We start from the raw sequence: 26247 nt of genomic DNA on the forward strand, positions 1-26247 counted from the left end.
AGAAGAGGGTTGCATTGACAATCCAACACAATGGGCAGCCCTTTGAACACATTTTATAAGTGGTCATAAACTTGTAAAAAACTCATAAAAGAATAAAGTTACGTTAAAACCAAGCACACCATTGTTTTTCTTATGAAATTCTCAATAAGTTTGATGTGTCACATGACCCTCTTCCCATTGAAAAAAATAAAGTTGGATCCAAAATGGCCGACTTCAAAATGGCCACCATGGTCATCACCCATTTGGAAAAGTTTTCCCCCTCCCATATGCTAATGCGACACAAACAGGAAGTTGATATAACCAACCATTCCCATTTAATTTTGGTGTATCCATATAAATGGCCCACCCTGTATATATACATGAACAAGAGTGTGAATAAGTTTTTGCCCCCTTCCTGATTTCTTATTCTTTTGCATGTTTGTCACACTTAAATGTTTCAGATCACAAAACAAATTTAAATATTATACAAAGATAACACAAGTAAACACCAAATGCAGTTTTTAAATAAAGGTCTTTATTATTAAGGGAAAAGGAAATACAAACCTACAAGGCCCTGTGTGAAAAAGTGATTGCCCCTAAACCTAATAACTGGTTGGGCCACCCTTAGCAGCAACAACTGCAATCAAGCATTTATGATAACTGGAAATGAATCTTTTGCAACACTCTGGAGTGATTTTGGCCTACTCATCTTTGCAAAATTTTTGTAATTAAGTCACATTGGAGGGTTTCAGAGCATGAACCGCCTTTTTAAGGTCATGCCGCAGCATCTCAATCGGATTAAGGTCAGGACTTTGACTAGGCCACTCCAAAGTCTTAATTTGTTTTTCTTAAGCCATTTAGAGGTGGACTTGCTGGTGTGTTTTGGATCATTGTCCTGTTGCACAATGCAAGTGCGCTTCAGCTTGAGGTCACAAACAGATGGCCAGACATTCTCCTTCAGGATTTTTTGATAGACAGTACAATTCATAGTTCCATTTACCACAAGTCTTCCAGGTCCTGAAGCAGCAAAACAACACCAATCACACTACCACCACCATATTTTACTGTTGGTATGATATTCCTTTCCTTAAATGCTGTGTTACTTCTATGCCAGATGTAATGGGACATACACCTTCCAAAAAGTTCAACTTTTGCCTCGTCAGTCCACAGAGTATTCTCCGAAAAGTCTTGGTGATCATCAAGATGTTTTTTGGCAAAACTGAGATGAGCCTTTATGTTCTTTTCGCTCAGCAGTGGTTTTCGTCTTGGAACTTTGCCATGCATGCCATTTTTTCTCAGTCTCTTTCTTATGGTGGAGTCATGAACGCTGACCTTGACTGAGGAAAGTAAGGCCTGCAGTTCTTTGGATCTTGTTGTGGGGTCTTTTGTGACCTCTTGGATGAGTTGTCGCTGCGCTCTTGAGGTAATTTTGGTTGGACGGCCACTCCTGGAAAGGTTCATTTGTGTTCCATGTTTTTGCCATTTGTGAATAATGGCTCTCACTGTAGGTCGCTGCAGTTCCAAAGCTTTAGAAATGGCTTTATAACCCTTTTCAGACTGATAGACCTCAATTACTTTGTTTCTCATTTGTTCCTGAATTTCTTTGGATCGCAGCATGATGTGTAGCCTTTGAGGACCTTTGTTCTACTTTACTTTGTCAGGCAGGTCTGTGTGTGGTTAGGGAAATTGAACTCCACTTCCCAAAGATGTGATAAACCACAGTTTATTTATGTTTCAAGCAGGGGTGGCAATCACAAAGGGCTCTGTAGGTTTGGATTTCTTTGTCCTTTAATAATAAAGTCCTTCATTTAAAAACTGCATTTTGTGTTTACTTGTGTTATCTTTGACTAATATGTATTTTTTTTTGTGATCTGAATCATTTAAGTGTGAAAAACATGCAAAAGAATAAGAAATCCAAAAGGGGGCAAACACTTTTTCACACCACTGTGTACGTATGTATTTATAAAATGTTTATGAGTAAATATACAGTATATATGGCCTCATTCAGATGTCAGTGATTTTTATAAGCGTTTTGGATCTGATTTTCACTAATTTGGCCAGTGTTTCAGTTTTTTACCGTTATTGTTGCATCAGTTATCTTGTATTTGTATTAAAAAATAATGAAATTGCAAAGTTTCTCCTACCTATTACAATGTTAATCACAGACAACAAACTGATTGATGCCATCTGTGTGCTGTCCCAAGGAGTTGTACCGATAATTTTGTTCTGTGACTCATCAAAAATGGACATGTCTCCACATAGTTTGCAAAAAAACACGGACATGTGAATTGCTTCATAGATTATAGTGTGTACATGTTCTATCTGTGAAAAAATGTATATGAAATACAGAGATATGAAGGAGGTCAAAGTTTTACACATATGTGCAAAAGATGCTGAAAGTAGGAATGATTTAACAAATAGAAATGTTAATAGTTTATTTGTAACAATTAAAATGCAAAGTGAAATAAACAAAATAAAAATCTAAATCAAATCAATATTTGGTACCCTTGCGCAAAGTCAAGGACTTTGAATTATTTTAGTTAGATGTATGAGCAACCAAATCTACGTTAATTGCTAAAAAATAAACTATCAACACTTCTATTTTTGAAAGCATTCTTACTTGGTAGAATTATTTCCATACCTGCCTAAAACTTTGAACAATACTATATATATGTATATAGAAATAAAATCTAGAGTGACATGATGTGGAGCAACATGGTATCCTGCACATCAACCTTACTCTATCTGAACTTCCCTGACTCTCTGCTATGAATGCATCTTACTACAGTTTGTAGTTTACATATATTTTATGCTGTAAAAAATGTACACATCTTCAGATCAACCACAATTTTTGTTTAACCCCTTAAGGACCGAGCCACTTTGTAGGTTAATGACCGGGCCAATTTTTTCAATTCTGACCACTGTCACTTTATGAGGTAATTACTCTGGAACAATTCAACGGATCCCCCTGATTCTGAGACTATTTTTTCGTGACATATTGTACTTCATGGTAGTGGTAAAATTTCTTTGATAACTCTTGCGTTTATTTGTGAAAAAAACGGAAATTTGTCAAAAATGTTGAAAATTTTGCAATTTTCAAAATTTGAATTTTCATGCCCTGAAATCAGAGAGATATGTCACACAAAATAGTTAATAAATAACATTTACCACATGTATACTTTACATCAGCACAATTTTGGAACCAAAATTTTTTTGTGTTAGGGAGCTATAAGGGTTAAAAGTTGACCAGCGATCTCTCATTTTTCCAACAAAATATACAAAACCATTTTTTTTAGGGACCACATCACATTTGAAGGTTTCACTTTGAGGTGTCTATATTACAGAAAATACCCAAAAGTGACACCACTGTAAAAACTGCACCCCTCAAGGAACTCAAAACCACATCCAAGAAGTTTATTAACCCTTCAGGTGCTTTACAGGAGCTGAAGCAATGAGGAAGAAAAAAATTAACATTTAACTTTTTTTCACAAAATATTACATTTAGACCAAATTTTTTTATTTTCACAAGGGTAACAGATAAAAATGGACCCCAAAATGTATTGTGCAATTTCTCCTGAGCATGGGGATACTAAATATGTGGTGGAAAACTACTGTTTGGGAGCACGGCAAGGCTCTGAAGGGAAGGAGCGCCATTTGACTTTTTGAATTCAAAATTTGCTGGAATAATCAGTGAACGCCATGTCGCAATTGGAGAGCCCCTGATGTGCCTAAACAGTGGAAACCCCCCACAAGTGACCCCATTTTGGAAACTAGACCCCTCAATTAACTTATCGTGTGATGAGCACTTTGAACCCCCAGGTGCTTCACAGAAAATTATAGCATAAAGACGTGAAAAAAAATCACAAAAATTTTCTTTTAGCCTCCAATTTTTTATTTTCACAAGGATAAGGGGAGAAAATGGACCCCAAAAGTTGTTGTGCAATTTCTCCTGAACACGTCGATACCCTATATGTGGGTGAAAATCACTATTTGGGCACACGGCAGGGTTCGGAAGGGAAGGAGCGCCATTTGACTTTTTGAATTAAAAATTTGCTTGAATAATTAGCAGACTCCATGTTGCGTTTGGGGAGCCCCTGATGTGCCTAAACAGTGGAAACCCCCAACAAGTGACCACATTTTGGAAACTACACCCCTCAATGAACTTATCTAGATGTGTGGTGAGCACTTTGAACCCCCAGGTGCTTTACAGAAGGTTATAACGTAGAGCCGTGAAAATAAAAAAAAATCACAAAAATTTTCCCCAAAATTTTTTATAACAGGAGAAAATTGACCGCTCATTTTGTTGTGCAATTTCTCCTGAGCACACCAATACCCTACATGTAATTGGCAACTACTTTTGAGGCACAGTGCAAAGGTCAGAAAGGAAGGAGCACCATATTATAGTACAGATTTTACTGTTATGGTTTGAGGGTGCCATGACCCACTAGGAGATCTCCAGAGGTGCCAGAACAGCAGATTCCCCCTTAAATGACCCCATTTTACAAACTACACCTCTCAATGAACTCATCTAGGGGTGCAGTGATCATACTGACACTACGGGTGTGTCACAGAATTTTATTCCATTGGGCAGTGAGGAAAAAATAATTACATTTTTACCGCAAAAATTTTGTTTTAGCCCCAGATTTTACATTTTCACACTGGGATAATGGATAAAAATAGCACCAAAATTTGTCCCATAATTTCTGCTGAATGTGGTAACACCTTATATGTGGTTGTACAGTACTGCTTGGCCACACGGCGAAACTCGGGAGGGGCAGAGCACTATTTGCCTCCAAGAGCGCAGATTTTCCTAGAATAGTTTGCAGACTCCATATACAGAGCCCCTAAATGCTAGAAAACCCGAATCCCCCCTCAAGTGACCTCATTTTGAAAATAATACCCCTGCCAAACATGTGGACAATAAATGTGGTTTAGACACACTGCGGTGCTCAGAAGAGTGGGGGGATTTGGATTTGAAAGCGCAGAATTTGCTGAATTTCTTTTGGGGGACGAGGAGCCATTTAGCTTTTCCAGAGCCTTTGTACTACCGTAACGTGGAAGCCCCCTATATTTCCATTACCGCATGACAGACCTGAGTGGGGGCTTTTATGTGAAGCTTTTATTGGGAACATTTTGCATAACATTTTAGATCACATTTATTCGGTGCTCTACGCTGAGCACTTACTTTGGGGTCTCCATCTAAATCTCCGAATGACGTGATTCAGATGAAACCCCTGAGGGATCTATTCACTATAATGAGATGAGGCAGCAGAGTTACTCTGGACTCCGTCTGTCCTCTGTTCAGCGTTATCCTTCTTTTCAGAGGTGCACAAAACTGTGGCTGACCGCGTTTTTATCTACGCCTAAAAAGATGGACACCGCCGGATCATAGGTCAGACAGCGTCCACAGTGCCTCCATCTGTCTCATTACAGGGAATCTTCCGACGGGGGTTTCCGTCTGAATCACTTGTTTCAGAGCTTTACATGGAAACCCCGGTGTAAGCGCTCAGCGCAGAGCGCAGGATAGATGTACGCCGATCCTTACCGCGATGTTTGGGAGGCAGAATAAACAAAATCTGGAGCAGGTGAAGAATTGGTTTTATTTATCTTTTACGCCGTTCCTTGTACAGTATAAAAGTGATTAGGTGACTTTATTCTTTGGGTCGGTGCGATTACAGCGATGTCAGATTCATATAGGGTTTTTATGATTGACAGCTGTCACACACTAAAAGACTCTTTTTTTTTGCAAAAACTAATGTTTGCATCGCCATATTTAGAGAGATTTAATTTTTCCATATTTCGGCCGACAGTCATGTGACAGCTTGTTTTTTGCGGGACAAGATGACGTTTTCCGCGGTACCATTTTTATTTTCATCCGTCTTTTTGATCGCGTTTTATTTCACTTTTTTCCAGCGGTATGATGAAAACTCAGTTTTGCGTGTTTTATTTTTTTATGCTGTTCACTGAAAGGGTTAACTAGTGTGACATGTTTATAGATCGGGTCGTTCTGGACGCGACGATACCAAATATGTGTACTTTTTTGTTTATTTATTTTTTTACCTAAAATTCTGTATTTATTAGTGTAATATAAAAATTGCGATGGCTTACTTGTTACTGATGCCTACAACAACCAACTCCCTCCTGAGATGGGATAGTTGTCATCCTGTCCCCCTGAAGAGGGGCATCCCTAAGGGTCAATTCCTTAGAATGAGGAGAAATTGCTTGGATATTGAGAATTTCAAGAAGCAGGCATGCGATCTGAGGGGGAGATTTAGGGAAAGAGGATACCCTAAACAAATTTTGGGAGAGGCCTTTAAGGAATCCCTCAATAGAGATAGAGCATCTCTTCTAAACCCTCAGCCTAAACAGACTGAAAAAAATGAGGTGGTAAGATTTATTACGCGCTTTTCTAATCAATCTAATGGTATCAGGGCGATTCTCCAGAGACACTGGTCTATCTTACACATGGATTGTCATCTCAAAAATTTCATACCAACAGTTCCCCAGATTCCTTATAGAAGAGGTAGGTCTCTACGAGATCATCTTGTCCATAGTCACTATCAGCCAGAAAGAACTCAGTCATGGTTGGATCGGGGTTGTAGGGGCTCCTTTCGATGTGGGGGCTGCAAGTTTTGTGATTTCATCACACAAGGGAAAAACTTTACAGGAAATGTAACAGGTGTGGTCTATGAGATTAGACACCTTATCAACTGTCGCACAAAAGGGATTGTATATAAAGCAACATGTGAATGTCAACTTGAATATATAGGAAAAACTAAGCGAGAGTTTCGGAAAAGGATAGGAGAGCACATCAGAGACATTATCAACAAACGAGATACTCCCTTGGCCTGCCATGTCAATACCATGCATAAGGGGGATCACAAGAAAATCACATTTATTATGGGAATTGACAAAATTACCCCAACAATTAGAGGAGGTGATTGGGATGCCCTAATATTGCAAAAAGAAACCCGGTGGATTTTTAAACTAAGGACCAGCACTCCCCTTGGCTTGAATGTAGAACTATCCTTTTCTCCCTTTATAAACACATAAGGGTCAGGAGAGGGACAGCTTAGGCAGGGACAGCCGACGTTGAGTGGGGGCGCCACTGGCGTAGGATGGTAGGGTGCCAAACTCCACGTAGGTAGGGATTAAGTTAGTTAGGGACAAAAAGAGGGATATTGCCCATTGGTCTTCTTTCCTTCTCTCCTCCTGTTTGTATGTGCTCAGGTCCTTTGTGTCTCGCACTACCAAAAGGAACTGGCTACTCAATTATTATTGGGTTATGTGTTTAATATATTTTCCCCTTTTTTCTCTTTCATCTTATGTTCTTGTGGTGATTAAATTTCTCAAATGAAAAACATTAAAATACCAGTGACTATCACCTCTCTTCATTTAATGGATTTATTGTCTAATCAGAGATATTGCCTCTGCTAGTATTGTCCCTTTCGGTCAAGTATAAAAACAAGACTAATGTAATTTTTGACTCTGTACATGCTGAGAAAGCGCATGTGGAGCTCCTTTATAGAGTTTACATAAGGGTTTCACAAGATCCCCTGCATAGGCTACGGGGGAATGCATATGTCCGCAGGGACTGCCTATCTCCCTGGCAATAGGGGTTGTTCTAGGGCTATGGACCTGAACGCTTTTGTTTGGGCCCATTGCCGCACACCTGGGTGTGACAAGCACTCTTTGGCGCGCATTGAATATGCGTTCCACGCAAACCCGGAAGTGCATCATAGAAAACCCGGAGGTGCATCATAGCCACACCCCCGGAAGTGACGCGTGCGTGTCAGGCAGCGTTCCACGGAGGAGGAAGTGGTTTTTGCATAGGTTTGGAATGCCAGCATGTGACAGGCTGCAACCAATCCAGGTGCAGCGCGTGATATTTAAAAGAGGGACCTTCCCATGTGCTGTAGCAGCGCAAACTAAGGAAACTTTTGAACCTCTGTTCCCCTTGAAGACTCAATTTGAAGAAACGTGTCAGGGTGGTTCATATTATGATGATGCTCACCTCAATGAGAATGAATAATAGAAGCCTCTAAGATTTATTTGTGAGGTCATTTCATTTATATTCCTTTTCTCTTTCCCAGGTCTATTTAAACAGGGGATATGTGGTGTAAGGTTAGAAATTAAGCGAGTCCTGTCCCTGGCCCTTGGTGTAGGTGTACAATTTAAGTATCATAACCATGAAAGAGGGTTATTTATTTTGGGAAGACTCTAACACTACAAATTGCTGCTTTATGGGTAAATAAATATGTTACCTTTATATTTTCTCCTATTCAACAAGCATCTTTCAATCTATCTTTTACACTGACCCTTATCTAGTTAGTATTAAAATAAGATGGTCACTGTAGTGTACCATTAGATGCTGTTTGTTGTTTGACCATTATTGCATCTGAGCAGGATCTTTTTGGGTACATTTTCCTGCATTGAGTATAGGTGGGGTAACCATTTATACATGTGAAAGGTCATATGAACACCTGATGTTATTGGGTGTGATAACTGGAGAAAAGGAGTGTATGAGTGGATCACTCTTTTATTGTGTATATGTCAGTCTGTGAGCACTTGTACCTTATTTTATAAGTCTTTGATTAAAAGTTACATTTTAAATTGATACATAGCTATTTCAGTCACACACACAAACACACACACACACACTAAAAGACTCTTTTTTTTTTTGCAAAAACAAATGTTTGCATCGCCATATTTAGAGAGCTATAATTTTTCCATATTTCGGCCGACAGTCATGTGACAGCTTGTTTTTTGCGGTACCATTTTTATTTTCATCCGTCTTTTTGATCGCGTTTTATTTCACTTTTTTCCAGCGGTATGATGAAAACTCAGTTTCGCGTGGTTTTTTTTGTTTTTTTTTTAACGCTGTTCACTGAAAGGGTTAACTAGTGTGACATGTTTATAGATTGGGTCGTTCCGGATGCGGCGATACCAAATATGTGTCCTTTTTTGTTTATTTTTTTTTTTTACCTAAAAATCTGTATTTATTAGTGTAATATATATATATATTTTTTTTTTACATTTTTTATTTACATTTTTACAATTTTTTTTATTTTTTTTTAAACTTTTTTACCTAGTCCCACTATGGGACTTTCACTTTTTCACAGATATAATGTATTGCAATGCTCTAGCATTGCAATACATTATACCTACAGTATATTACCTACAGTATATTGAATGCTCCTGAGACCATGCTGTGCATTGGTCTCAGGAGCTTTCCATAGCTTGGTGACCTGGGGGCCGTCATGACGACCCCTGGTCACGATGGCAATGGTCGGGCCCCCGCGATGACATCACAGGGGCGCCGACCTGAAGGCAGAGGGAGCTCCCAGCCCTCTGCCTGTCTCCTGAACGCTGCGATCGTGCTCGATCGCAGTATTCAGGGGGTTAACAGCCAGGGGCGGTGCTGGCACCGCTCCTGGCTGTTTAGTGGTGGAGCTCAGTCATTGGCAGCGGTGAACTTCGGCACGGATAGAGCAGCAGACGCTGACATTTTAGCGTCTCCTGCTTCATTATGCTGTGATCGGTCAGTCAGATTGACTGACTGATCGCAGCGATCTGGGTGCAGGGACCGACGGCATGGGTCCCTGCACCCCTTCTCGTGCCGCTCAGCTGTCACAGACAGCTGTAGGCACTGAACTGGCACAGCATGTTTACACGCTGTGCCAGTTCAAAGCTATGACAGACACTGCACGGCAAGGAGCGGTAACTTACACCCGCTCATGCCGTGTAGTGTCCGTCATTGAGCGTTATGGGGTTAAGCACATGATTTTACTAGAAAACCACAAAATGCATCGGATGATTGCTAATGTCATAGTTGTCTCCTTGTTGAACTGACACTGGTGACAGTCCTGGATGCTTTACCAATCACATCTGTTTTCAAGTATGGTCAGAATTACTTATGACAAACATCTATATCCAAGGGGAAAAATTTAATAATCGACTAACTCTCAAATGTTTTTACATTAGAAACATCTGCGATGCCAAATATTGCACAAGACATTGGGGAATCAAGAACAGTTGTGGCAGAATATTTAAATAATAAAATAGAGAATATTTTATACTATAAGTAGTACAGACACATGGCAAGGAATACTAATAGTAATTCAGAATGTGTATACAAATATTGAAGAAAACTTTATTCTAATTACTAAGCCTAAACATGTATTTCAAAATATTTCTTTTTATAGCATGCATGTACATGCTGCTTTTCTGCATCTGGTAAAAAAATATAATACAATTACTTTTCAATATATAATAACTATAAAACTTTGTAAAGACTGTGAAATCTCTTCAGATGACCACTCAAAATTGCATTAAAAAATAATCTAATAAAAGATGCCCAGTATGGATAATATACAGTATGGTGAAACTAACAATCTGCTGGAGGAAACTCTAGTATGAAGAATTGGGTGATCTTCTCAAAGAGGTGGTCAGTTATAAAGGTTTCATAGTACATTGCTTTGATTATCTCATAATGGTCATGTTTTATAGGTCATTCATACCTCTGTTGCATTCACAATTCTGCTGCTTGTTACTGAAAATAGGCAACAAGCTTGCTGTCAGACTTTAAGTTGTCAGACTTTTTGCAAACTTCAAAGTGAACTTCTCACCATGAAAATGCAGTCCAATCTGCAGGCATCATGTTGTAGAGTAGGGAGGCTGAGTAGATTGATATTAAGTTTGGTGTCATAGAAAATATTAATATCTCTGAATCCCCTCTCACCCCACTAGCTCATCACCTCCCTCTTTTTTCCTCTCACACCAATTTCCAGTAAGCAATCTCCTAGACTTAGACAATAGTGAACCAGCTTAATAAAAATGCAACAGTCTAGTCTCTTAGATGTAGGATTATGCAATGTATAGATTGGAGACAAAGAGAAGTTACAATCCTAATTAAAATGCATACAGGAGCTCTTTTTGCAACAATATACCCTGGCATGCTAACAAGGATGTCCATTCTGAATGGACAAAGAGTTACAGACTGGACAAATAGTTAAGACAGGAAAAGGCTTTTAAGTCTTGGAGAGGATTAAAGAAGATAACTCACGCTACCTATTGTCACTCAGTATACACATTCCTTTAATCAGAACAGCTTCAGCAGATATGATGTCTCCAAAAGAAAAAATGAAAAATATTGGAGTTTGTATAAATCCCATAGTAAAGGTACATACATTTTTGGCATCAGGGCGAGTCGGGGAAGAAGATGCATAATTTTTCAGAATTGTAACCTCTGCCTATTAACCACAAATCCATAGTAAAAAGATAACTGACAATAGCCATGCCATATTTATGATCTATGGAAAGGTAAAATCCCGATGGATAATATGGCGTAAATCTCAGACTTCTGCGATCATCTGGAGAGAAGTAATCACATAAGTGGGATTTTCATAAAATCCTGAAGGGCTTAAGACTGCCCACAACCCAGTCCACATGAGGTCATCACAGGGGGGGGTTGTGGTTGGAACTCAGGGGGTGATAAAAGATCAAGCCAATGATCTGGGTTCATGTAGAGAGATACACATCGCGTATGTAAGAATCCCGTTTACTGAGCAGCCTCAAGCGAAGAGATCTCCTTCCTTCAAGTTGACTCATCTCTGTGAGCATCGTAGTAAGTTTCCTTTGTTAATCCCTTTTATTTTCTGTAACTGTCTATGCTGTATTGTTTTGTCAACTTTGAAAAAATCTTTTGTATATTTTTATAAACACTGCCTCCCTTTGGATTAAATATAAAATATAATAGTTCTGTTCCTTTTGTTCTATAAACTACACCTCCAAGTCATACTCTCCCAGAACCAGAACCAGGCCTTCAGTCAGCCTAATTAAAACACGACTGGTGGTGGCAGCTAATAATCTTTCTGGGTTATTGTGGAATTAGCAGTGACTGCATCGGAGGTACATACATATATTCCATGCGTTGGAATCGGAGGTGTATATACCATACGCTCATTTTTAGTTTCCTGATAACTGACACATTAGTGGAGACAGCCTGCGCCTCCTCCGTTAATCGTTGGCCAATCGTGTAATTGTCCGGACGATAAGGGGCAGCATAGAGCTGTTCAACACAAAGATCACAGCTAGTAGTTCTGCATGACCTTCCCGAGCTGCGATATTTCTTGACATTTGGTAAGAAAAGATTTAGTATTACCTGTGATTTAATCATTTAAACATTTCTTTTTCTGGGATTTTCGGTCCAGCAGGTGGTTCCTACCAGTGACTGACAGCTATACTATATGCACAAACAGAGCGGTCAGTTACTGATAGGACCACCCACTGGACCAAAAATCTGTGGGTGGGAAAAAGTGAGTGAGGCCAGAAGAGCTGAAAGTGTAATGTTCCACCCCCAAGCACCTGTAGCACATTTGCATATGATTTCAACTCTGGAATTTCTCAGAAAAGCTAAAAAGAGATTAGAGGTGTAAAATCTTTGTCAGGTTCCCTTAAAGCGCACCTGTCAGCAGGATTGTGCTTAGTAAACTACATACATTGTCAGGTGGGCACCATTATACTGAGTAAAATGATACCTTTGATGATGAAATACGTCCAGCGGGTCTTTCATAATCTTTACTTTCAGTTCTGACATAATGATATTCATGTGCTCTGGTGCTCTAATTATGTATTCATGTATGCCTATCTCTGCCTTGTGACATGTCACTGTGATTTCGGTGATCTGCCTACTATTTTACATACTGACTGGGTAATTTGAGTCACAAACTGAAATTTACATTCCCTCCAAAATGGCCACGGCCAGCACATGCGCAGTAGTATCTCATTTGCCGAAAGATGCCACTGCGCATGTGCTGGCACCATTTTGCTTTTGAAAAAATAATTTGGGTGCAGCATGGCTATTGCGCATGCGCGAACGCTTAGATACTGTGCACGTGCGGATGCCATTTTGCTACAGGAAAAAGAAATTTGCCTGCAGCAATATGGCGCCCACGCTTGCGCAGTAGCATTTTTCGGTTGCCAAGAGATGCTACTGCGCATGTTCGGTGCCATATTGCTGCACCCAGATTCTTTTTTCAAAAGCAAAATGGCTCCCACGCATGCACTTTTGCATCTCTCGGCAAATGAAAGATACTACTGCGCATGCGCTGGCCACGGCCATATTGGGGGGAATTTAAATTTCAGTTTATGACTGTGTCACAAGGCAGAGATAGGCATACATGAAAACATAATTAGAGCATCAGAGCACATGAATATCATTCTGTCAGAACTGAAAGTAAAGATTATAAAAGAACCGCTGGACGGATTTCATCATCAAAAGTATCATTTTACTCAGTGTAACGGTGCCCGCCTGACAGTGTATGTAGTTTACTAAGCACAATCCCGCTGACAGGTGTGCTTTAAAGCCAACAAAGAGGGCTGGGAAATTTCACACTGAAGCTATTATAAGCTTTTTCTTATGATCATTAGCTAATAACTTAAGTAATGTATATACAAAATTACCAAATTTTATGTAAATTATATGTATGTATAAATTGTAAAAGGTTTAAAAGGAACATGTATTTTACAATGTCTTTCCATCTATTAAAAATTAAGTATGCAAAGAATTTATACTGAGCTCAAAAGTTTAGAACCTATTAATTACAGTTCTTAAAACAAAAATATATATATATTCACCTACCAGAAACCTGACATTCCGTGCTGTCTTCTGACTCCCTCTTCTGACATATGACCACTGAATCCAATCAGCAGCCTCTCATTGGTTGCTGCCTTCACATTCCATCCAGAAGAGGAAGCCAGTAGCATGTGTTAAAGCTGTCAAATAGTCGCAAATCATGAGCACTGAGTGACGAAAACATAGCACCCGAGCACGCTGAAGATACTCGGAAAACACCCGAGCATGCTCGTAAATCTCGAGTAACGAGCATGCTCGCTCATCACTAGTCATTACACCTGTGACACATACTGCACCATTTGCAGGTCAAGTTGGAGCTTTTTGATATTCTTCTGAGGCCTTCACTTAGTCCTGACGTAGTTTATCTTGATGTTATAGTGATTTCTACTCACCCCCACTTGCTAGCTACCTTTGGATTAGTTTTTTGTTTTGTTTTCCAGCATACCTTCATCTCTTTTTGCCTGTCTGATCAGTCTGTATTTGCCTGACCTCTACTTTTTGGAGCAGGTGACTATTATACTCTGTGGAATGTTACCCGCGGGCGTGGAAACAATTATGGAGTTCACACTGCACTCAAACGTAACCATGTAACCTGTAACTTAGTGCACTAACTTAAAGGGTGAAGCGTAAAACCCTCATTCCTTATGACATCTCAGCTTATCCCCATGGGTATCCAGTGTCATTATGTCTAAGTATTTTTTGACCTGGAGCAAATCTTCTTCAATATTATACACTAGCTTGCATCTCTTATGTTGCATATACAGTATTTGTGGCAACTTAGTAGCACATGTGTTGCAGCATACATTAAGGCCCCGGTTCATCATTGCATTTGCCACAATTGTTTGTCTAATTTTGTGCATTTTGGACATTTTTTTTGATTGCACCCAATTCATTATTCAATTTGCAATTTTTTTTAAGTCTAATTTATATGTAATCACCTTTTTTTATTTGTTTTCCATTTTGTGGGTGGATGTTTTTGCCTGATTCAATTCAATTACGACTTTTTAAAAAGTTGCAAAATTTGATGAAATTTCACTGCAGTCCCCCGGTGTTATATTTTTCAGTATGCCAAAAATTTTGATCATTGTTTGCAACTTTTTGTGCCAGAAGCAGTTGAAGACAGGAATATAACCCGTTTTTGACTTGACACTAAATTAATAACTTGTGTGCATCTTTTTGATGAATTTAGTGCCAAAAACGGCAACTAATATCACAAGACATAAAAGGAAAGTGACTTAAAAATACCTAAATGATGAATTGGGGCCATAGAATAATGGCAATAATATAAAGTAATATGGCAATACAGTTCATATCTAACTAAAAGAGGCATAATAATACCTAATACCTAACAAAAATAAATTAGTAGAGATACGCAGCAGGTATACTTAACACAGCATATTACATTATATACTGTATCATAGATTACATACATGTGTCGTAACTTAGATCAATGAAAGTAATTTAGTAACTTAGGCAATCAGGTGATATTTTCAGTGCAACATAATTATTAGTAACTCATAGCAACTAACTGACAAACCCAGGACATGAAAGTGAGTTTCAGATAGTAGCATAGTAACATAGTAACATAGGTTGAATAAAGACCTAGGTCCATCAAGTTCAACCTTCCTTCCCCAATTGTTGCTTTAATTTAAATCAATGGGTTTCTATGGACTATTGTATAAATGGGGCTTCACTTTTTAAAGATTTCATCTAAATTTTAAAGAAGCACTCTGGAGGGGATTTATTGTATTCCTGCAACTTCCTCTTGATTTGAACACTCTGCACTTCGCTTACATATATTATACTTCCATGCTCTTCAACCTCATTTTCTTCTCTTCAGACTGTATCTTGAATATCAGATTACACTCTGCTTCTTTTCCTCTGTGCTCTGCTATCAATCTTATGTTGCATCAGCACATCATCATATAACCAGCTAGAAGAACCTAGACCATTTTTGTGTGCTGTTGTGGTAGTAGTATGCAATATTAGACATGGACAAATTTATTTATTGAAATCTGCATTTTGGAGAATACAGATTTTTTTTTGTAATTCACACCATGCAAACTCAACAAAAAGGCAGCCAGCTGCAGTCTCTATTTTGCTGAACAGTAGAGGGCAAGCAAAAGGATAAAAAGAAAAGAAAAAACATACCTCACCTCTCCGGCTGCAACTGCTGTGCAGTCCCCCATGCATCTGGTGTTGCATCTCCTTCTAGGAGTTCCCTCTAGGCTAGGGCTTCCACCATGAGCAGGCCCCGGAGTTCAATGCTCCGGCTCTGGGGCCTACTCGTGGCCAAAAGTCCCAGTTTTGAGCCAATACCAGGCCACAGGTTTTGACCTGTCCGCAGCGAAAATCCTTGGCCTAGAGTGTACACTACACAGTAAAGACAATGCATTGAAGACGTAGAAGACAGGACAGTGAACATGGAGCAAAAGAGACATTTGTAAAGGTGAGAGGTGAGGGTTGTTTGTTTTTTTAACCTTTTACGGCCACTTACCTCTCTGGCTGCCCCCGCGGCTCCCAGCCTGCTGTCCGGTCCTCCGCGCCTGATCTGCTCATCTTTAATGAATATCCTTTCCTATATATTCTAATACGTAGCTAATAGATAAGCTAATAGATTATCAGTATACAGTTAGGAGGCTTAGCTGTGATTTACATTATATCTAAGTAACACTAGCTGTGTAATCTTCACAGCTATAATATGAGTTTATGTGTCTTCCTGTGAAGAAAGTGTGTGGTACATTCCATGCAATTGCATCATATAAAAAAGTCTGGTTCCTGAGTTGTTCACCCTCTTCAGAGAACATAAACCCATATAATTCTTAAGGATTCATTGTGTGATCACATGCCCTGATTGAAGAGAAGTATACCATGAATTTACAGGTTGAAATTAACTACATGGGGCAATACTACCTGACTTATGATAAAACTGTATTTGATGTAGTTATTAAATGTAATTGTGAAAAACAACTTGGATAAAGCCAACACTTGTGCCTCTAATTTATACAAACTGTGTAGTTATACATGTGCTTTTAAAAGGAGCCTGTCACACTGAACATACAGCATGATGTACAGCATAAAAAGAAACTTAACAGATTGATAAATAACTTTATGGGAAAATATTTGATATAATCTTATTTTATTCATCGAAATCTCTGCTTATTTTAGGCTTAACAGTGAAATGGGTGGTCCTACTCAGTGTTTGACAGCCCTCCCTATATAAGTGAACAAGGATAACTGTCAATTACTAATTAGGACCACTCATTTGTCCCAGAATAAATAGAGATTTCAATGAGTAAAATACGAGTTATACCAAATATTTTTCAACAAACTCATATATATATCAATCTACTTAAAGGGGCTGTCCCATGAACAAAGTATATTTTAATCAAGAGATATTGAATTATTAATAAGTTTCACAAGTGGATGTGTTTAAAAAAAATGTTTGTGTGCTCAGATAATCTTATAAACCAGCCCCTACTATGTACTGTGTTATTTGCTGTGTGCGACCAGGTAGAGCTGCTGCAGCTCGTGGTCGTGGTCAGCTCCTAGCCAGGAGAAACAGTATAAGTGAGTGTGACGCCCAGCTGCGCTTGGTATCACAGATCCTAGAAGAGTGCATTGATGGCATCCTCCACAAGAGGCCCCCATAAACATCCACACATCTCCACCTTCCACCTCAGTCCAGCAGAGGGAGCCCGTTAGGGATATAAATAGGGAAGGTGGAGCTAGGTAGTTCAGTCGAGTCTGGAGTCGACAGAGAGCCAAGTCTGTTGAGAGAGTTCCTGCAGTAGAGAAGCCTGAGCGAGGTCAGCCTGCAGTAGAGCATAATCAAGACTCAGTTGTAGCTCAGAATAGTGAGCTTTAGGTGTGCCGGCGCCATAAGATCGGTGAAGCGCGGCAAGCTGCCGTTAGTGTGTATAGCCTAGTGAGGGCCCGAGTAGGCCGAAGGCGAGTGGAGAGTTAGTACATAGGGGGCAAAGGAGCTTACCCAGCTCACCCCGAAACATATACCGGACACCGGGTTCGAGCTTACCGGGATCTCTACGACCCAGTAAGGCATAACCGGAATCCCTGGAGAACTACAGGTCCCAGGTACACCAGAGAGCTGATACGTATCAGAGCCAGGAGACACATAGGCCCCATAAACCGGGAGCGTGCACTTCAAGAGAAGGCCCTACCACAACATCAGCTGGTGCAGGACAGAGATAAAGTTAGGCCTAGCTCCAGGCAGGTCAGAAACTTACTACGCAGAGGCAAGAAACAGGCGGCCCTATACCCGCTCATTGAGGAGGATTCTGATATGCACCCTTCACCCTACAGTGCTCTGGGATGTGCCTGAATATCCATCAGTAAAGGGTACTGAAGTGACTATCGTGTCTGTCCCTGTTCTTGCTCTGACCCGGCTGGGTCCCCTCCGTCCTGCATCCCCCCTCATACGCTGCCCTGAGGCCTAGCTCCACCTGTGGGGAGCTATACCATCGAGCTGCCTTACCACCGGCCTCAGTGGACTGCCGCAGCTCTGGTGATTCTCACCAGAAACCACAGGTGGCATCACGAACTTTCATAAAATTAACAAACAATCCCCTTTTTAAAGCTGACCCCTGGGTACGGGCCCGGGAGCCGACCACTGCGACATCGCCAAAGGCCAGGCAAAGGCCCGGGTACTGAGTCGTCCCCATCCCCCTGGGCTAGTCATGAGTATACTGACTACACGGAATGACTCTCAATTGTATGTGTGGTAACACATTTCCTTGACTGTTTATATTATCACAGGAGTGTGAGTTTCTGCTGTGTTAGCAGGCTTGTGAGCTCATCATAAATCATGTCTGTGACATAAGATTGACATACATGAAAATTTATGCTGCTGCTGATGCTAAAGAGCTTCTTGAAAAGCTAATGCTTATTTGTCAAAATCAGAGCATTTTCTATTTCATCCACCTGTAAGAACTAGTAATAATAATAGCTTTAGATATGAATATGTTCCAATGCAAATACACATTATTCTCTACTCTGGTATGAAAAAAGAACATTAAATTGTCAAGAGCCTCAAGCAATAAGGTTCGAAAGTGTTCAACAGCTGTCAATGACTTAAAATTGAACAGGTACTCAGGTCATTTGTAACTCACACAACAGCAGCGCTCACTGCTTTTATCTTGAAAAGCAACCTTTGTTTTATGATGAAAGAGAAAAAACCCTTCTACCTATATTTATTCACTACAGGCTTTATGGTAAAGGAAAAGCAAAATGAAAGATAAAAATGTCTGAACACAATGCTTAATGTACTAAGGATGTAAACAACAAAACTCCTGAGAGCAAATTGTGAAGTTTTGCTAATTTATATGCATCCCGATTCATGACTATACCTATTCATAGATCAGACTTTTAGAGACATGGTAATACCAAATATGTTTATTTTTTTTTATTTCCTTATCTTCAGATATAGGAAAGGGGTCTTTCAGATTTTTTTATTATTTTTTTTAAAATCTCCACAGGAGAGTTGAATCTCTTATCATTTGATCATTTGTATTATGTACTACAGTAATGGAGTGTATAGCAAAAAATCAAGACCTCCTATGAAGTCCAGCCACAGGCTATCCTTCATGGGAGTCCAAAGGAGGCAGTGGTGGGGGACGTCAGTATACTCCTGGCTGCCATGATACCCATGATTGGCACCCTATGTCTCGCAGTGTCACACAACTTAAATGATACTGTCAGAGATTGAAAGTGGCATTTAAGTGGCTGAACAGCAATGATTGAGCTTACTCACTGCAGTTAGACATAGTTGCTTGAAGTATTACAAACTGGAACTTGCCTTGTATGGAGCAGGCATAGCTCCTGAGTCCACTCCATATTCCCACACCTAATCTAGGTACAGTATGTCCTATCTAGGAGGTTCGACAGGTTGGCTTTTACAACCTTTATGTATCACAGTACCAGCAGAATAAGTTATTCAAATCCATCAGTGAGCTTCTCTGATGGCAGAGGTTGCAATTGTAACTCTTATCCCTCATCTTCTGTGCAATCTTCTAAACTATGTGTCATACTGTATACTGTGAGAGGCTATATAGTATACAGAAACAGTAAAAGCCAAACAATCCAAACTTTATGTGAAACTTTACTGCAAAAAACCCTTTTAGCTAAAAATAATCACAAAAGTGTCCATAATCCATATCCAATAAAGTTTAGAAGCTACTAAGAGCCTATCAGCAGTGCATTACACAAGGGAAAGTTGGTGATCTCCGTTAGAGATAATTAATGTTTTCTTGAATCATTGATGAGGATAATTTTCTCTACTATTCAATATACCATATTTTTCGGACTATACGACACACTGGACCATAAGATGCACCTCAAATTTTGGGGTGGAAAATAGGAAAAAAATATTTTTTATAAGATGGGGGTCCGTCTTATAGTCTGAATAGGTATCTTACCTGGGGGGCAGTGGAGCGGGGGTTACAGGAGGCACGGTCCCTCAGTAAGCCGGCGGAAGTGGAGGAATGCTACGGACCTGGGGTGCTCCAGCAGCGGGGAGTTGTGGTTGTGCAGCAGGATAGTAGGAAGCAGGGCCCTCCATTCCCTCCCTCTGGAACCCGGCGGCAGCAGAAGACGTGAGATGCTGCAGGGCCAGTGTCTGGCTGTCGTTAGTGAGGCAGAGCTGCGTGTACTGCTTTTCCGGTGGCCTCGGCCATCCTCCTGAGGGAGGGAATGGAGGGCCTTGCTTCCTACGATCCCGCTCCACCACCACCCCAACTCCCCGGTACGTTCGGACTATAAGACGCACCCCCCATTTTCCTCCCAAATTTGTGGGGAAAAAAGTGTGTCTTTTGGTCTGAAAAATACTGTAGATGTAATCAATACATAAAATAATTCATTTAAAGTAAATCTGTTAAAAAGTTTTTGCCACCTAATCTGAGAGCAACATATTCTAGTGGCAGAAACCCTGATTCCAGTGATGTGTCACTTACTGGTCTGCTTGATGTAGTATTTATAAAATAACTGTTTTATCAGCAGGAGATTATCACTAGAGGACGTCTTGGTCTTCTGCTAGATAGTCCAACCACCAATGATTGGCTACTTTCTGATTGTGTACTGTGTACCAAGAAAGCTGAAAATCAGTGGTATAGGTGAGATTGCACAGAGCTCAGTATTAGGAAAATTGATAGATCTACAGCAGAAAATACAATGTTTAATGAAAATTGCAGCACACTGTAAAGTGATACATCACTAGAATCAGGGTTTTTGCCGCTATATTATGCTATTCTTGAATGGAGTAGCAGAAACCTAGTGACAGATTCCGTATAATGGTGTTTTCCACTTTGGGTAACCCCTTTTTATTTAGAGGCCTAAAGGCCCCTAGAGTTACTAATACTTCAAGTTTCCCTGCAGCTCCACCATTGGAGGTTTGGAGTTTTGCACGATGTCTATCAACAAAAGTGGACAATCTGTGTATGGCACTACAGAAGAAAGTGCTGTATGTATCCATCTTATGCACTGCCTGAAACCTTAATGATTGACCCCCTCATCAAAATTATTTTTCTAAATCAGACAAATGTTCTAACCTGCTTAGTGCTATAAGTATAAAACACTAATTGCATAGCAATAGTACATAGTATGTACCACATGTGGGTTACACTTTTTTCTGCCTAATAAGGGAATCAAAAGAAATTGTAAAGTCTTTATTATCAGGTACAGTACTTATGTACAGTACAGGTACTTATGTATATGTTCAGGTACTTATGTATATGTACAGGAGCCATGCAGTTATATAAAGAAGCGAAAATCTGACATGTATAGTGAGGTGCACAACATTTCTCATGCTATCCTCTTATCCTTGCCATTTTTTCATCTTATAAATTGACATGTGCAGTTAAGGAAGGAAGGTTGCAAATACTGAGTGATACCACAAAGATATTTTGAAATAAGACAGCACTTATTTTCCTTAGGTTTTATATATAAAAAAAAGTATCAATTGGCAAATTAATATTATTTTTTCTTTTTAGGCCAGAGGTTAATCTAAAGAAATATGCAGGCTGTCTGAAGGATATCGAACTTTCCAGAACACCATACAACTTACTTAGCAGCTCTGATTACATAGGATTAACTAAAGGTTGTGCTTCTGAGGTAGGTTTGTCTGCATCACGTTTTTCTTAATTTATGTTGTTTTCAGACAGCCGCAACATGGGTTCACCAGTATTATAATCGCAATACCTGGTCCTACCATGGTATCACTGAACAGGACCTTTAGGACGCTCTGATGATCTACATCTTGTTCACCAAAACTGTACATGGATGAAGTATTGAAGCACTGTGATCATAAGATCAGGATCAATCAAAAGATGCCTTTTACTGTATTTATATTTTTAATTCCTAAGGCTATAATTCATTATAGTTTCTAGCTCCCCTGGGTATCCCCTTCTGCCAAAGAACTACATTTTTGCTTTACAATCTATTAATAAAACTTTAGAGAAAAATAGGAAAGATGTAGGTAGGGCTATAGTAAGAAGTAAAAAAAAGTCTGCTCCACCATCTTAACCTTTAAAGGGATCTGTCACGTGGTTCTCCCTGAACCACAACAGTTTGAATCAGAGAACGGCTCCATCATTACAAATACAGGTGCATCTCACTAAATTAGAATATCATCAAAAAGTGAATTTATTTCAGTTTTTCAATACAAAAAGTGAAGCTCATATATTATATAGACTTGATCTATTTCAAGTGTTTATTTCTGTTGATGTTGATGATTATGGCTTACAGCCAATGAAAATACAAAAGTCATTATCTCAGTAAATTAGAATACTTTATAACAACAGCTTGAAAAATGTTTTTAAAATCCGAAATGTTGGCCTACTGAAATGTATGTTCAGTAAATGCACTCAATACTTGGTCGGGGCTTCTTTTGCATCAATTACTGCATCAATGTGGCGTGGCATGGAAGCGATCAGCCTGTGGTACTGCTGAGGTGTTATGGAAGCCCAGGTTGCTTTGATAGCAGCCTTCAGCTCGTCTGCATTGTTGGGTATGGTGTCTCTCATCTTCCTCTTTACAATACTCCATAGATTCTCTATAGGGTTAAGGTCGGGCGAGTTTTCTGGCCAATCAAGCACAGTGATACCTACAAATGCTGACATGTCTGATTCCTATTTTATTTCAATATGGATTTGAAATATAAAATAGCCATTTTTCATGTTCATACTACAGTAATAAAGAGCAAAAACTTTTTATTATTGAATTAGCACCTATTTTAGTGTTCTGCACCTTTTTTTGCACCACATTCATATTTCCATTTGTGCCTTTTTAAAGTTTATTTTATGAGTGCTCGCCTGTGTTTTTTATTTTCACATTCGCCAAATTGAGCAGAGTTTAGGGCTTCTAGATGTTTTTGGCTGACTCATGAAAATAAGAAAGCATGGTCAGGTCTAATCATCTTAGTCTCCCTGTTCCTAGCTCTATGCTAAAAGTAGATAACAAAGCCTTTCAAAATGAAACATAAATATGTATGTCAGTAATGATGGAGACTTTCTCTGATTCAAACGTAAGCAAAGGAAAAAAGATCACATCAGCTTACCCGTTGAGGGAATTGAATAATCCTAGCAGAGCGAGGTGCATGAAAGAGACCATGGGCTGGTTCCCAGGTATAAAAACTTGTATAGGAGATGAGATATCCAGCCATCACAGAATATATAATTTATCTTAGAACATAATAACATTTATTGATATGTCCTAAAATATATAGAAATGACTAAAAATAGAAACACTTGGCCATTCATTTCAGACTAAGTCTTTATTCATAATTGTACAGATCTATTTAACAGAATATGCAGTATTGTAGGTACCGTACATTGAGAGAAAGGATAGGAAAATATTTTCTTTAGGGCAGTTTTGTTATATCTCCCACACCTCCACTACTAACTTCAGTACAAAGCATATTGACCAAGCAGCGCAAGAAGATTTTTTTTGTAACTAAAAAGGCTGTGTTTTACTCCTACGACAGAGAACAAAAGAGTTAACAAACATTCAAGTGAACAAAGTCATGGAATGTCTCTGTTTCTAAGGATAATATCAGCTGATCCAAATGACTGAGCATTTTATGTGCAAGAGGATCTATAATATTAAATGCATAGCTAAAATAGCATTTTCCAATTTGCACAAATAGACAAAAAATGACATAAAGACCTTTTATCAGTGAGTTACCAAAATATTAGTTTTAAGTAGGAATGAGCGGACCCGTGGAATTTTGGGTTCTGGTACCCTACAAGAACTTTATTCCAAAGTTCGTTTCAGGTACTCCATTCAAACCAATAGGGACCTGAACTTCTGAGCTGTAAAATTCTTTCTCCCCGGAACTCCGAACATTGCAACAAACTTCCTGGAGAAATCTTTGTTCGGCGATTAGCACCACACAGTACGAACCTCGAACTTTTGAGTTCTGGTTCTCTGATCTCTAGTTTTAAGTCACACATGGTGCAATGATAGGAAAGTTGCCAGATATTATCTGCAGTATTCAATCTCCATTTTTTTCTTGCATATCACATTGGACAAAGTGGAATAAATGAAAAGGTGTAATCTAATATAGAAGACAAATCTGTAATCGAATGGAGTGGCGGTTATAAAGTTTTTTTTTTAGTAATTCAACCTCAATGAAATACGAAGACATATACAACGATAGTACTATGTCAGTATCATCAAGCAGGTTTAGATCGAGGTCCTTATCAGTAATCAAAAGCTATAACAATTTTTTCTTTCAAACGTAATGTTCAGTATTTTGTGCTACTTTAGAAAGGTTCTGTTCTATACCTATACATTCTTCCTACTCCCTTTCAAGTAGAAAGCTCCCTAAGCTATGATTTTCTTTTGCAATATACTCATTCTGAACAAAACCAGTCAGACCTATTTATTAGCGCTCTGGAGGAAGTCATCCTAACCTATGACTTGCTAATTTCAAGAGAAACTTAAAACAGCAAACATGGAAAACATGTCTAGCCTTAAACACAAGTCTTGAGAGCTGCTATATATAATATAGACAAATATATGGCTGTCAAGCTTAAAAGTAATTGAAAGGGTCTTATATTTACTGTCCAGTTTCTAAGCAATGCTCTTCATCGCAAATCTCAAAGAAAAAATAAACCTACAACCATAAAAAGGTCTTTGAAAGCCTAGACAATTTTTAAACAAAACTTGATAAATTTACGTTTTGAAGATTCGGAGTTGTGCTCCCTGAGATAAAAATAAAAAGCATTAAATTATTTTTCTCTCTAGGCAGGATATTATTCTTTTTTTAAAATTTATTAACTCAAAATAAAAATTTTGCAAATGTTTTATGAATTTATTCAAAATCTTGCATAAATCTGTTAAAACTAATATTGCTGTAGCAAGAGAGACTGCCAAAAGTACTCTTGTACTGTACATTAAACCATGTTATCTTAAGATCAGTGATTTACAATTTTCCTTATGCATGCAGGGCACAGAATATGAAGCTCAAACTTTCCTTTTTATACAGAGTTTAATATCTGGTATGCAGCAAAAAATGCAGTTTTATGAGAGTGACCAAAACTATCAGTGTTTGTTGTATGATTTGGTTTGTGTTAGGTTTTAAGCTGTTATTGTAAACTTGGTCATTTTGATATACTTTTCCTCAATAGACATTGATTTATAGATATATGTGATGAGCGCATTGATCCACGTAGGATCAGCTTCAATTTGAATATCCTCAAATTTGCACGTCCCGTGAATTATAACACTTTGCTATTTGATTTGTGAGGATTCAAAAAAATGCATGGCGCCCTTAATACACTGTTGAAGACACAGAGACCAGGCTAAAAGCGTCAAGGGTGGCCATGCATGGTTCCCCATAATGCTTTGTAGCTATGATGTCACATAGTCTAACAGCCAATCAGGGGCCTTTCATAGCCACTATGAAAGTTGAGGGCCAGCCAAGCAATGCATTTTAGGACTTTACAGTATAGTGATAGGAGATCAGAACGCACAGCTAATTCCACATATACCATATATCTGATTGCAATATACTATGGGAGCACTGAAGCAATGCAAAGGCAGGGTGGAAACTGCAGCCATACTCAAATTTAATTGGAACTACCATTTCCTATGGTGTTGGTGTTAAATGTTTTCATGTAAGAGCAAAAAGAAAAAAGAACACTAAAATGGTCAGAAGAAATTAAATCTGGAAATCTGAATTAAGATGTAAAATAAAATTAAAAGGGACACTTATTAAAGCATGATTTTCCAAAGCTCAAAGATCTGCCTTAGACTTTCTGTTAGTATAATCCAATAACTCTTGCAGTAGTTAATTAAACTTATTTTTCAGACTGAACTTCTTTGAAAAAAATAGAGAGATTTATAACCCTGTTACATCTTGTTCACAGCCGGTTTACAGCATTACTATAATATCTGTATTCTTTTCAGCACAGATCATTTCACATAGTTTATGGATTAGGTTTCTGATGAAGGTTGTAAAACAACTTTATTATAAGCAACAAATAATAAGATAGCACTGTCATGTATCCACTTATGCAGACGCACTCATTCTCTTCCATAGGCTTTTATTAATCTACTCTGTGCTATATGTTTTGTTACAGTTATTTTATTTTATTATTTTATTACCTTCTCTGGAT

At 38.8% G+C, this 26247-nt stretch overlaps 1 protein-coding gene across 6 annotated transcripts in view; it reads left to right on the top strand.

Moving 5' to 3' along the window:
* The window catches only part of LAMA2 (laminin subunit alpha 2), a 1447346-nt gene that overhangs the window by 1341049 nt on the left and 80050 nt on the right, over positions 1–26247 (top strand). For all 6 annotated transcript variants that reach the window (XM_073676060.1, XM_073676058.1, XM_073676059.1 and 3 more), the window contains one exon: positions 21619–21739. In XM_073676060.1, coding sequence (XP_073532161.1) covers positions 21619–21739 — 121 coding nt within the window. The remainder of the gene's footprint in view (positions 1–21618; positions 21740–26247) is intronic.

Source organism: Phyllobates terribilis, unplaced genomic scaffold (genome assembly GCF_046119375.1).
Source record: "Phyllobates terribilis strain yellow unplaced genomic scaffold, ASM4611937v1 Scaffold_3__8_contigs__length_932513732, whole genome shotgun sequence".
NCBI lineage: Eukaryota > Metazoa > Chordata > Amphibia > Anura > Dendrobatidae > Phyllobates > Phyllobates terribilis.